At 43.8% G+C, this 14209-nt stretch overlaps 1 protein-coding gene across 1 annotated transcript in view; it reads right to left on the reverse strand.

Moving 5' to 3' along the window:
* The window catches only part of PRRC2C (proline rich coiled-coil 2C), a 458438-nt gene that overhangs the window by 356579 nt on the left and 87650 nt on the right, over positions 1–14209 (reverse strand). Inside the window, 2 exon segments of the mRNA XM_030208285.1 lie at positions 3896–3983; positions 4069–4202. Of these exon segments, the coding sequence (XP_030064145.1) occupies positions 3896–3983; positions 4069–4202 (222 nt within the window).

Here is a 14209-nt window from a genome sequence, read left to right on the forward strand (position 1 = left end):
TCCAACCAATCTCAGATTGGCCAAAGACACATTTGCCATAGTTTGGACAACAGGCCTTCTCCATGTGTATCCACCAATTCCTCTAACATCAAAGACTCTTATCAAAACATCTCAGGACAAGGCTCAAATAATTCTCATAGTTCCCTATTGGCCTTGTCAACCCTGGTTCTCCCTTCTACTTCAAATAAGCCAATTCCCTCCTTACCATCTACCTTTGCTACAACATCTAATCACTCCATCACAGGACCATATTTCACCTTAACATTCAATCACTAGCTCTCACCACCTTGAACATTTTCAGCAGTTGAATCTTTCCTTTAATATAGAAAACAATCCACGAGGAATGCTTATGCACTCAAGTGGAAACATTTTTCAGATTGGTGTTCTTTCGCATCTCAGGATCCCTTCACGTGTCAGACTCCCACTTTGTTGCAATATCTCCTGCACATCTCATACTCTTGTCTCTTCATCAGTTCGTGACAATCTCAATGCAATTTCATCTTTTCATGAAGAAATCTCCTCGGTCTACACATCAACCCATTGTTTCCAGATTTTTGAAACACTTAACTCAATATAAAACCTTACAAATCCTCCATTCCTCATTGAGATCTAAATCTCGTATTACAATCTTTAACTAGACTTCCTTTTGAAGACCTCGCCTCAAACATCAAGTTTCTCACATGGAAGAGACTGTTCCTACTCGCAATTACATCAGTCACAGGCATTGTTCATTATCCTCCAAATCTACAGATCCTACCGGATAGTCATTTACGGACAAATACTAATGGTCTCCCTAAAATTGTCTTTAGTTTTGACTTGAATCAACCAATAACTTTGCCTACGTTTCTTTTCTTCTCGACACTCCAATCTTCATCAAACTGACCTACATCCACTGGATTGTGGTAGAGCTTTAAAAATCTATCTACAAAACAGCACAACCAGACTGTCCTTCTCAGCTGTTTCTCTGTATCTGAGAACTTTAGCTAATTGGTTAGCTGACTATATTAAATATCATTTTAAATTCTATTGCAAACTCTCCAAGAGATATTTCTCAAACTCAGGGCCATGTCTACTATGCTGGCACACTTATATTGTTTCCCTCATGAACATTTACCAAGCAGATACACGGACCTCTCTTCTCACTTTTGCAAAGCATTACTGTATTCCTTAAATTCAAGGGAGGAGAACAGATATGCTGGAAACCGCCACCCCGGGGCCTGCTTAAAGCATGCCGTTGCCTCCACATCTATCAGATGAGAGAATGATCTGAGATCTCCTCTGGGCCGATTGTAGCATCTGCCACTAATGGAAACATATCTTGGGACATAAAAATGTAATCTAATTGCGACTTGTGCGCGGTGTGCCCTGGAGATGTGTGTGTAATCCTTCTCTTCCCCATGCAGTATTCTCCACGTGTCTATCAGCCCCGCCGTCTGGCAAAAGGATTCAAGGAGGGACATTCCTGATTCAGAAGTCGCCTGTGGCTTCCTTGACCTATCAAGTTCGGGGTCAATCACTTGGTTCATGTCTCCTGCCAACACTAATGGAAGGTCTGGGTATTTCTGGCAATAAGCCAAAAGCTGAGCATAAAATCCTTTGTCCAGTGTGTTAGGGCCTTAGACAGATACGAAGAGCATCTCTCTCCCCACATATCTCCCCTCTCCATCCTTAAACACCATCTTCACGCGACATACCAGGGCCCTGTGGATCAAGATTGCCACCCCTCCCCATCTGCCTGAGAGTAGAACACCTCCCCCACCCATTGACGTTTTAATTTCTCGTGTTCCTCTTGGGAGAGTCTAGTCTCTTGGAGACAGGCAATTCCAGCCCCGTGGCGTTTTAGGGCCGATACAATTTTTGTCTCTTTATTGGGGAGGTTATGCCACACACATTCCAAGAGACCAGGCGCACCTTACCTAATGGGGAACTCGTTCAAGGTCCGCATCTGCTCCTGTAAGCTGTTCTCTTTAAGCTCTTCTCTAGGGCTCCCAGCCCTACCCCAGAAAAGCCTCTCCCTCACCACGCACCACCTCATGCATGCAACTCTTCCTCTACTCCAGTGCATATTCACGCCCCATTTGTCCTCTGCCAGATAATGAACCTGCATTCTGTTAAAATTCCCAGAACTCCCCCGCTCTCCCCCCAACAAACCCTCCCTTCCCTCCTCCCAAAAATCTCCCCTCTAAGCTCACCGTCCTAAACATCCTCCCCATCGTAAAGAATTGAGAGCCCCTACAATGCACAAGGCCCCCCCGCCCCAGCTTTATTATAAAATGCAATGAAAAACTGCACCTCATTACAGTACATAACAAAGACAGCAACATTACCACTTTTCAGCTTGTATTTTCTTTTTACCAGTGAAAGCATATATCACTCTGACTGCCCTTCATTTCGCCCTTTCAGCTGGTTCTCCAGACCAGTTATATACTCCTTTGCAGTGGACTCAGCATCAAATGATCTCCACTAGCCCTCATGGCGAATTTTCAGCACAGCCGGGTATATGAGCATGAATTTGACCCGGAGTTCCTGCGTCTACACAGCGGAGTAAATTTCTTCCTGCGCTCTTGCAATAAAACTGAATAATCTTGGAAGATTCGAATGAGTTGTCCATCGTACTTGGTCTCTTCTCTCTTTAAACGATAGCCCCGCAAAATTTCCATTTTGTGTAGATAATTGTGCACTTTCAAGATCACAGCGCGCGGGGCCTGGCGGCCATCTTGAATACGGCCCACACGATGTAACCTCTCTAGGCACAGCGCCCCTGCATGATCTGATAGTGCGAATTCTGATACCAGCCATCGTTCCAGCACCGAGTCACCCACCGATTCAGGTAATCCAATGATACGTAGGTTACTTCGCCTGGCTCTGTTTTCCAGATCATCCACTTTGGTGCTCAACGCATCTACTGTGGAGAATAGCTGTTTCAGTTGTTGCTGAACCGGGGTATTGGCGTCTTCCAACTCTAACACTCTTCGCTCCAGCTCCCCAGTCCGCTGCGTAGTCTCCAATAGTAAGGTCTCAAAACTCGCAATCTGGCCCGATATTTTATCTAGGCGCGGTTCCAATGCTTGCGCCGCCTTCAGCTGCGAGAGTTGCTTTGTGGTGAAGGTCGGCCCACCATGCGGCGGAGTCTGCTCCGCATTGCCGCATGCCACCCGCGTCTTCTCCTTCTTGCGTTTTGCACCTCTTACAGGCATCGTCTTGGACGGCGTTTCGACAAACTTATCCATGGGCGCTTTACCTTGCTGGGTATGATCACTAAAATTGCTGTAATAATCGTTGAAGAGGTTTTTCTGAGAAAAAATGGACGTTGGGGTCTTGGAGAGCAGAGACACACATCTCACACTCTCAACGCATCACGTGACTCTCCATGCTCTATATTTTAAAAAGACAGCCTGGTCAGTTGTGTTCACAACACACCATGCTTTAATTTCCTTTATATGGACTTGGTAATTTGTGCTGAGTTGAGCACCCTGAATCATTTTAAAAAGTTTGCTTCTATGCGGGCAGGAGTGCTAGTTCCAATCGCAAAATGGCCACCAGGACCACCTGTGGCAGTCTCGCAAGACTACTATGGGAGCAGGAATGAGTGGGGTTCATTTAGACCACCGGGGCTTCCTAAGTTAAGCCCCAGAGAGTGCCTATGGGTCATTAGGTGGGATGGGGGGCAGGGAAGTGAATGAGGGTGAGGGGAGGAGAGTGTTTCAGGTTTCAGCCGCAAATGCACAGGTATTTTCGGCTGAAACCTGAACCTGGGTTTTGGTCCACCTCTACTTTGGGATGACAGGACAGAATTAAGTTGTACAAATGATCAGCACTCGTGTTAGATGCACAGCGATCAACATTCCAGGCACCTGTCCTGTTACTCAACAGCTGCAATGCGGCCTCCACTTACCAGCTCTCCCCTTTCTCCTTTGGGCCTGACTGATCGTCGTCATCACTGAAGTTGAGCTGCTCTGTGTAATCCACTTCCATCTGAGCCCCTTTTACATAAGAAAAATGTGTCATAGAAGCATCAACTACCAGTGATTAGTAAACAATGACCTTTAGAGTTGTTGCTCTGCTTACCTGCCCAGCCTTCATCAGCCTCTGTATCCAAGTTATCAAGCTCCTTCAGTTCACTTGCACTAATGATGGAAGGGCGCTCCACACCCTCTACAATCCAGGACTGGGGCTGCTGAGCATGCCTGCCCCTGGGCATTCTAGACAGAATCAAAGTATTAAAAAAGGAGAAAGTTTTTATGGTTAGCATCCTCTACAAACAATATTCCTTTTAATTCCATTCTTTAAATGGTTTCATCTTTCAGGTGGATTCACCTCTGAAGATTCTGGATACCATATACTCTGTATTAAGTCGCCACCCCCCTGCTTCAGGATCCCAAATCCCTGGAAAATTTGGTTTTAAAACCAAATCAAGATGTCCCCAATAATACCCCCCCCCCCGACTGGATCTCTACCTTATCTTGAGGTGATAGTGCTGGGCCTCGAGGTACGAAGAGAGATCCAGTAATAAGGGGGGTGAGGAAGAGAGATGGTAATCGCGGGGAAGAGAGTTGGAGGAGAGAAATGATGCCTCCATTAGAAGCCTGACCAGGACTTCAGAAAACCTGGTGTTTCTAATAGCCCAAGCGATTATTAGAGAGAATATGGTACATTAGTTGATTCAACATTATCTTTGATCCCTCAGATAAATAATGTAGTTAAAAAAAAATCTTTAATGGTAGCAAGGAGACTCAGGACTAAACATCTGCTCAAATTTGATCAATTTAGAACAGTAGTCCAGGCATTACTGATGACAGCTGGACTATTGCAACATCATTTACAATGTTAAATCACTATACAGTATAGAAAGGCACCTTACAACATGGTTCAACTACTGCCACCACTATTGGGCCAGAACAAGAAAATATTATGTCCCTCCAAGAAATTCTGTTTCCCTAATCTGAAGTGAGTGAAGTCTGGAAAATTATTTGATCAATGTCTGTCTACCTTACCAGACGGTGAAATAGTCTATGATGGACTATATGTCTTTGCAAGCAAAAAAAAAAAAAAAAAAGGGAAAAAAACCTGGAACACTGATATGTTCTAAGATATTAGTATAATATATGAATTTTATGTTTTTAGTATTCCTGGTATAATACCAGTCTGTCATGTTATTCGCAGTGAAGTTTCGACATCTACTGGAATACAAGAGGATAAATTGTACTGTATAGTATAAAGCACTATTACAAAGTACATATTCAGAATGCCCTAGATGAAATCCACAGGGTTTTCAAATGAGTTATTCCTGAACTGCAGTAACAAGCACTGTAGCTCATTCTGCAAAGACCTTATAAAAGGGAATATAAAATTTAAGCTCAAACATATTTAATCTGAGAAGATATTATCTTTGTTTCTATACAACTTTTTAAAGGAAACCAAGCAGGGAGCATGGGCATGATCAAATTAAAATAAATCTCTTCACTCCCACTACATAACTTGTATTACCAATCTTATAAAAATACTGAATTCCACAAATAATAAAGTGTGAATAGGTTGAAAACATAAGTTGCAAAAATGGTTATTTCATGGTGACCTCAGCACTGCCTCTAGTCCAACAATATTTAAGGTGAATACGGAATAACTATCACTTTAAATTTGAATAAGGATTATATAAGTTTATTCAATAAGGTGAACCGATAAAGAGGTGTGTACCAATTATCTTGCTAATGTGATCTCACAGGCAGGAGGCACCGCTGAGGTCACTAATAAAGAATCATTTTTGCAACTTATGTTTTCAACGTAATCACACTATTATTTGTGGAATACAGTATATATTTAAGATTGGTAATACAAGTTATATAGTGGGAGTGAAGAGATTTATTCTTGTTTGGAGCCTCCCACACAATTTAATTGAATTGAATATTGGGTGCCTTTGTGAGTGATACAATCAGGACCAAATTAAGGAATGTGCATACTAGGCACAAGCCTAGAGCCGGTCAGATATACTTAGGAGATTAAGATTGCCTCTTTTCAAGATTCTACAGATTTGCAAATTAACAGTCTTGAAGCCAGAAGTATAGTATATTTGGATATTTTTCAGCACTTAGTCCTCTGTAGATCTCCAATCCTTTCACTGCAAAAACTGTCATGGGATCCAGCCAAAAGGAAAGCTGCCCAGCCAGAGAAAGAAGGAAGTGGCTGGGAGAGCCAGTGAGACCAGTGAGGGTTAATAAGGGATCAGGAAAGTGTGAGGGGGTGCTACTGAGAAAAGGAGATGTCAGCAATGTACATGCTGGTGATCAACAGCTAACCTGGGGAGAGGGGCACTGACTGAACAGGCACAAACACAGCAAATACAACACATTGAAGTGCATATGCATATAAGTGCACATGCAATTGAAGAGGGAGGGATAGTGTCTGTGTCTCTGGTGGGGAATAATCTCATTAGAGAGATTCCCTTTGAAAATTTGGCTGGAGTGAAGTCCACAAGTACAAATGTACCTGTGCACATACTAAGTGAAGGGAAGTTAAGGAATTTATCCAGCTATTAATTTACCTAGGCAAATTCCTTTATAATGTGCCTTGAGCTACAATTTCAAAAAGGTGCAAGCTAAATCCAGAAGCCTAATATTGCCTGCATCCCGTCTACATCTTTTCAGGTGCACCAAAGAAAGCAAAGTTAACTGATAAAGGTTAAAGGAGTAAAGGGTCATGAATTTGATATACCATCTTTCTGTGGATACAACTGACCCGCTTGTCCTCGGAGAAAGCAAAGTTACTCACCTGTAGTAGGTGTTCTCCAAAGGACAGCAACCGAAGTATTTTCACAGTTGGGTGAAGGCATCTGACTAGCAAGATTATTGCAGAACTTTCTAGCAGTGTCCCACCGCGCATGCAAGGGTGCCTTCCTACCCGCTGCACAAGCACATGTCCCTTGGTCATATAAGATAGCTGAAGAATGTAACTCACATCTGCTACAGACAACGCAGATAACGGCAATATGTAAGCCACATTGAGCCTGCAAAAAGGTGGGAAAATGTGGGATACAAATGCAACAAATAAATAAAATAAATAAATAAAGATGAGTAACTTTGCTTTCTCAGAGGACAAGCAGGCCTTCGTATTCTGACAGCTGGGAATCCCTAACTACCAAGCTCAACGAAAACAACAATGCTAGGCTAATAGGGACTCAAAATATCGAGGCCTGAAAGTGGGGTTCCTCACGGGTCTGTGCTAGGACCGCTGCCTTTTAATATATTTATAAATGGTTTAGAGAAGGGAGTAACTAGCGAGGTAATTCAATTTGCTGATGACACAAAGTTATTCAAAGTCGTTAACTCGTGACAGGATTGTGGAAAAATTACAGAAGGACCTTACGAGACTGGGCGGCTAAATGGCAGATGACGTTTAATGTGAGCAAGTGCAAGGTGATGCATGTGGGAAAAAAGAACCCAAATTATAGCTACGTCATGCAAGGTTCCACGTTAGGAGTTACGGACCAAGGAAGGGATCTGGGTGTCGTCGTCGATAACACACTGAAACCTTCTGCTCAGTGTGCTGCTGCGGCTAGGAAAGCGAATAGAATGTTGGGTATTATTAGGAAAGGTATGGAAAACAGGTGTGAGGATGTTATAATGCCGTTGTATCGCTCCATGGTGCGACCACACCTTGAGTATTGCGTTCAATTCTGGTCGCCGCTTCTCAAGGAAGATATAGTAGAATTGGAAAAGGTGCAGTGAAGGGCGACTAAAATGATAGCGGGGATGGGACGACCTCCCTATGAAGAAAGACTAAGAAGGCTAGGGCTTTTCCGCTTGGAGAAGAGACGGCCGAGGGGAGACATGATAGAGGTATATAAAATGAGTGGAATGGAACAGGTGACTGTGAAGCGTCTGTTCATGCTTTCCCAAAATACTAGGACTAGGGGGCATGCGATGAAACTAGTGTGGTAAATTTAAAACAAATCGGAGAAGATTTTTCTTCAGCCAACGCATAAACTCTGGAATTCATTGCCAGAGACTTGGGAAAAATCCACAATTCCAGGAATAACATGTATAGAATGTTTGTACGTTTGGGAAGCTTGCCAGGTGCCCTTGGCCTGGAATGGCCGCTGTCGTGGACAGGCTGCTGGGCTTTTCCCAGTGTGGCATTACTTATGTACTTAATCTGAAACTATTTACATACTAGTTGTGAAAGTGCAGCCTGGAACCAAAGAAAATTGGGGCTAGGGGGATGGAGTTGGAACTTTACAAATTTCTTCAGGGCTGACTACCCGAACTGGCTATCACGTCGGGTATGCTGCTCAAGGCAGTAATGAGATATAAATGTGTAGAAAGATGACCACGTCACAGCTTTGCAAATCTCCTCTATGGAGACAGTTACTGTCCTAGCCATGGCTCTGACATTATGAGCCTTGACATGACCCTCCAAAGTCAGCCCAGCCTGGGCATAATTAAAGGAAATAAATTCTGCCAGCCAATTAGAAAGTGTGTGTTTGCCGATGGCTACCCCCATCTGGTTTGGGCACGTGGTTTTGGCAGAACAACTGGTTAAAATGGAACTTGGACATTACTTTAGGAAAGAACCTAGAATATTTATTTATTTAACACATTTATACCCCACATTTTCCCACATAGTTGAAGGCTCAATGTGGCTTACACAAATACAAATACAATATAAGGTAGGAGCATAAAGTAAGAGAAGTAAAAAGCAACAGTGAAATAAGGAGGGGTGGTGATAAAAGGGTAATACAGTCGCATATAACAGGACGTTAATTTGGATCCAAAGGATAGGCTTTTATAAATAAGATGTAAAGGCACATCTACCAACCTCTCCTGAACCACAGGTTCCAGGTCAGAGAGAGACACAGCCTTGAGTCTGAGAATCCCCACAACCATGGTGGAGATTTTACACCCAATGTCAAAAGAATTGTATGCACCCCTAGCCAGATACTTCCTATACTGGAGTGGAGGAGTAGCCTAGTGGTTAGTGCAGTGGACTTTGATCTTGGGGAACTTAGTTTGATTCTCACTGCAGCTCCTTGTGACTCTGGGCAAGTCACTTAACCCTCCATTGCCCCTGGTACAAAGCAAGTACCTGAATATATGTAAACCGCTTTGAATGTAGTTGCAAAAAAAAAAAAAAAGAAACCTCAGAAAGGCGGTATATCAAGTCCCATTTCCCTATATTCCAGCTACATACTGGCCAACTGGCAAACTTCTGTGGCCTGATCCTGTGGGAGAGAATCTGTGAAACTTAGTGTACTGCATAGTAAAGACTGCAAGTAAAGGCTTGTGTAGAGCTGATAGGACTGGATGCAGGCAATGAGCATCGAGGCCTGGAACGTTTTCCTTTCAAACGACTATTATCCGAGTCTTTCTACCCAGGGGAGCGGAGGCATGAGTGCTGGAGCTCATAGTTCGTTTGAGGACAGATTTTACAACCAAAGAGTGGTGAGGCAGTTGTGCCCTCTCAAACCCAGGAGCCTTCTGGATACAATAATGCATATCCACTTTAAGTGCAACATGCAATGTGAGGGGAAATTCCCAGTTCTTCATCAATTCATCTTTAAGGATAGGGTGCAATGATACTGTGACCTCTGCTTTAGGAGGTGACTCAGTCCAGAACAAATAACATCTCTGCTCTGGGTTCTTCCTCCATCTCCAACTTAGACGGGATGGCAGAAGCCATCTCCTTGACGAAACCACTGAAAGAGAACTTCATAGGAGATTTACATCTCTCTTTATGTGGGGAGGGATCAGAAAGTATCCTATGACTCCTCCTCCGAGAAGTTAATGAGGGGCCGAGTCCCAGGAGCTGTCCCCATTCAGATTCCTCACCTGTACTCTGATCGGACCGAGCGAGTCCATGCCTGTCTTGAGCACCGAGGTACAGTAAGCGTCTTCAATGCTTAAGCAGATTGCAACTGCAACATCTGCGCCAGCTCCTCCATAAGCATGACTCAGAACTGCTCGTCGAAGGTGGGCATCGGCAAAGGCAGGGGAGCAGGGAGAGGGGTAGCCTGAGAAGATGTCTGTGCCAAATCAGAAGCGGAAGCTTGGCTGACTGGAGTCCTTCGGTGCTGATGAGGACTACATCAAATCCATATGCACTCTCTGTGTCTGGTCCCATGCTGACCAATCCCAGTACCTACTCTCAGGGCTCACATCGAGAGACCTTCTCGATGCCAGCGCACTCCCAGTGGTAGATGAAGTATTAGCTGCAATAGAGGTCGATGCCCATTATCGGCCTTCAAGGACCCAAAAAGTCTCTTCTGTTGAACCTGAATTTTGGCTCATTGTCAGGCTGTTAGAGAAATCGCCCGATTACATCGGGTGCATCTTTTGAAGCCAAAGGGGGGTGGGGGGGGGGGGGGGGGGTGGCTTCTTAGACGCCGAGAAAAGAATTGCAGCCAAATTAAATTCCTCAATTGTGAACAGAAAAAAGGGGCAGTGTTGAAACAGAGACTGGTACTCTGGCCTAAAAGGGCCTAGCAACCCACAAAAAAGAAAGGAAACTAAGACACTATAAAAAAAATTAAAACGAAAAGAATAAAATTAGAAGGAAAAAAATAATCAAAAGGAACAAAAAATACCCCACAAGAAGACACTATAAGATTAGAGAAACCTTGCACTGAAAGGAGAACACGATGATGGTTCCCTCCCTACTCCGTGGAAAAATGGAAAGACTGAGGGACCTGCACTCGCATGTTGGGCAGGAAGGCATCAGCGCATGTGCAGTGGGACACTGCTAGACAGTTCTGCATAATCTCGTTAGTCAGCGTTTGCACCAGGTTCCGTTGGATGACATCACCCAGCTGTGAGAATACAATTTGGGCCTGCCTGTCCTCAGAGAAAGCTAAATATTTTTTTTCCTTCTTGCATTTGTCAAGCATTTCCACACATAACTTTGTAAATATGTGCTTCAGACCCATCAACCATAAAGTCTTATTCTCTAGAGCAATCCACCCCTTAGTATCTCTGGTTTGTACCAGATACAATGGACATTAAAAATAAGTTGCCTACCTTTCCCAGTTCAGCACCCACTGCTCCAGAACTGCCAGTTAACCATTCTAGGAAAGAAACTTTTTGGTCAATCCTATTTTTTTGAATTTGTACATTATTCAGTGGACTATTTGTAGTTCCTGATTCTAACCATTGAAATCAGTGCTGAAGGTCCCACAATGCACCAGGACAAGGTTGTCCAAAATCCAGGATTGTCCTAAAATCTCCCTCCTGAACTGGTAACTTGGCAGCTCTAATCATTATGCCACTCCATTCAAAGCATATGCTTGTCTATTCCCCATACTTGCTCACAAACCACTATAACTGCTGATTTAGCTCACACCTTTCTCAGTAGATCAAGCTGAGCTACATTCAGGTACAGTAGGTACTTTCCTATTCCTGGACCCTTCAAAATCTAATTTTGTACCAGAGGCAATGGAGAGTAAAATATAATTTGCTCAAGATCACAAGGTGTGGCAGTTGAACCTTTCTTGGTTCAAAGCTCACTGCACTAACCCTTAGGTCTACTTGCCTAAGCTCTGTACTTGTATCAGCTACTTCTGAGAGGGTGAAATGTGGGAATGCCATACTTGTTGGGGGGGGGGGGGGGGGGGGGGGTCCATAAAACAAAGTTACTCACCAGTAGCAGATGATCTCTGAGAACAGCAGGGCACATTCTCACATATGTGTGATGTCATCTGACAGAATTGCAGTGCAGACACTACCCAGCTCTCAAGAACTTGGACAAAGCCTTTGACAGTACCACACTGTGCAGCATAGGTGCCTTCCTGCCTGATGTAAGCGCTTGGGACCAGCAGGATGGTAAAAAAAAAAAAGCTAAAGGAATTCAAATCCTTGGGAAAGTGAGGGAGTATGTAAGAATATATGTCCTGCGGTTCTCGGAGAACATCTGCTATAGGAAAGTAACTTTGCTTTCTCAGAGGACAAGTAGGACATTGTCTTCTTTCAGATGGGAATCCCTAGCTACCAGGCTAAAAAAAAAAAACCCACCACCAGAGAACAACAGGGACTTGCAGCGGGAAAGGCCACAGTGAATCAATTAACCTTATATATACAATGCTGTAGTGAGGGTGCAGCCTGGAATAGAACAAAAATGAGCCTAGGAAAGTGGAGTTCAATTCTAGACCCCAAACAAATTTTGAAGAACTGTCCAACCAAACTGGCCGTCGTGTTGGGAATCTTGTTCAGGGTAGTAATGAGATGTCAATGTGTGGACTGAAGACCATATTGTAGCCATGCAAATCTTGTGAATGGAGGCTGGCAAGTAGGCTGCTGATGCAACCATGGCTGACACTAAGCTTTTGACATGACCCTCCAGAGTCAGCACAGCCTGGACATAACTAAAAGATATGCAATCTGCCAGCCATTACAGATGGCTGCCCCTATCCTATTTGTATCAAAAGAAAAAAAAAGCTGGGTGGACTGTTTATGGGCTTTAGTCCACTCCAGATAGAAGGCTAAGGTTTGAATGCAGCCCAAGGTGTGCTGTGCACTTTTGACAAGATGGGCATGGGGTTTTGGAAATTGACTGGTTAAGGTGGAATTCTGTCATTACCTTTGAAAGTGAAGAGAACTACTCTGTTATGATGAAACTTTGTGTAAGGTGGATAAGCTACTAAGGCCTGAAGCTTGCTAATCCTGTGTGCTGAAGTGACCACCACCAGAAAAGGACTGGACGTTAAGAACTTCAGGTGGCAGGTGACTAGTGGTTGAAAAGGAGCTTTCATCACTGGGTAAGGACAACGTTCAGGTCCCTTGACATCATGGGAGGTTAAATGGACTGGTTAACAGCAAATCTCTCATAAATGAAACAACTAAAGGCTGTACGGAGATGAGCTTACCTTTCACACAGTGATGGTAAGCACAAATTGCACTGAGGTGAACCTTTACAGAGTTGGTCTCAGAGAACCATTTGGGTGTTGGAGCTTCTAGGGTTCATTATAAACTAGCTAAAGTACCAGTTCAGCAACTGAAGTTCATTGAAGCTCTGCTAACTCAGTTCAAGCGTGGGCCTTGCTTCTGGAAGTCAGGGCAAAGGAATTGATAGCCATTGCTCTGCAGGTTCATCTCAGCCAGTAGGTCACAGCTTGGCAAATGCTGTGGTTGTTGGGCCACATGGCTTCCACCATGTATATCACAACCATGGCTTGCCTCCATCTGAGAGAGGCTCAGTGGACCTAGATTCCAGTGGTGTCATCTGTCACTCTCGTTCTACAGGAGTATCTTGTGTTGGATGATTAGGTCCAAATTGATCATGGGACTCCCATTCCAAATTCCTCCTCTATACAAGACCTTGAGAACAGACGCTGGGAGCTCTGGGCTGGGAGCTCACATGGATGGGCTTTACATTCAGGGTCACTGGTCTGCTCAGGACGTTTAATTTCAAACCAATCTCCTAGAGCTGAGAGACATTTGGAATGCTCTAAAGGCTTTCAGAGATGGCTGCAGTACAAAATTATAGGTTAATAGTATTTGTTAGATCACTCTAACAGACAAGCAGAGCAAAGCGATGTACAGTATAAAAATACAAAACGAGGAAACCAGAAAGGAACGCCAATAAATAGGATAGCATTACACTTATAACAAAGAAAATGGAAAGCTAAGGGGAACGAAACCCCCACTTTGAAGGAATAAACAAACATGTGGACAAAGGGGAGCCGGTTGATATTGTGTATCTGGATTTTCAAAAGGCGTTTGACAAGGTACCTCAAGAAAGACTACAGAGGAAATTGGAGGAAAAGTCTTATTGTGGATTAAAACTGGTTGAAGGATAGGAACAGAGAGTGGGGTTAAATGGGCAGTATTCACAATGGAGAAAGGTAGTTAGTGGGGTTCCTCAGGGGTCTGTGCTAGGACCGCTGCTTTTAATATATTTATAAATGATTTAGAGATGGGAGTAACTAGCGAGGTAATTAAATTTGCTGATGACACAAAAACTTATTCAAAGTCGTTAACTCTCTACAGGATTGTGAAAAATTACAGAAGGACCTTACGAGACTGGGAGACTGGGCGGCTAAATGGCAGTTTAATGTGAGCAAGTGCAAGGCGATGCATGTGGGAAAAAAGAACCCGAATTATAGCTACGTCATGCAAGGTTCCACATTAGGAGTTACGGACCAAGAAAGGGATCTGGGTGTCGTCGTCGATAATACACTGAAACCTTCTGCTCAGTGTGCTGCTGCAGCTCGGAAAGTGAATAGAAT

Source organism: Microcaecilia unicolor, chromosome 6 (assembly GCF_901765095.1).
Source record: "Microcaecilia unicolor chromosome 6, aMicUni1.1, whole genome shotgun sequence".
Classification (NCBI taxonomy): domain Eukaryota; kingdom Metazoa; phylum Chordata; class Amphibia; order Gymnophiona; family Siphonopidae; genus Microcaecilia; species Microcaecilia unicolor.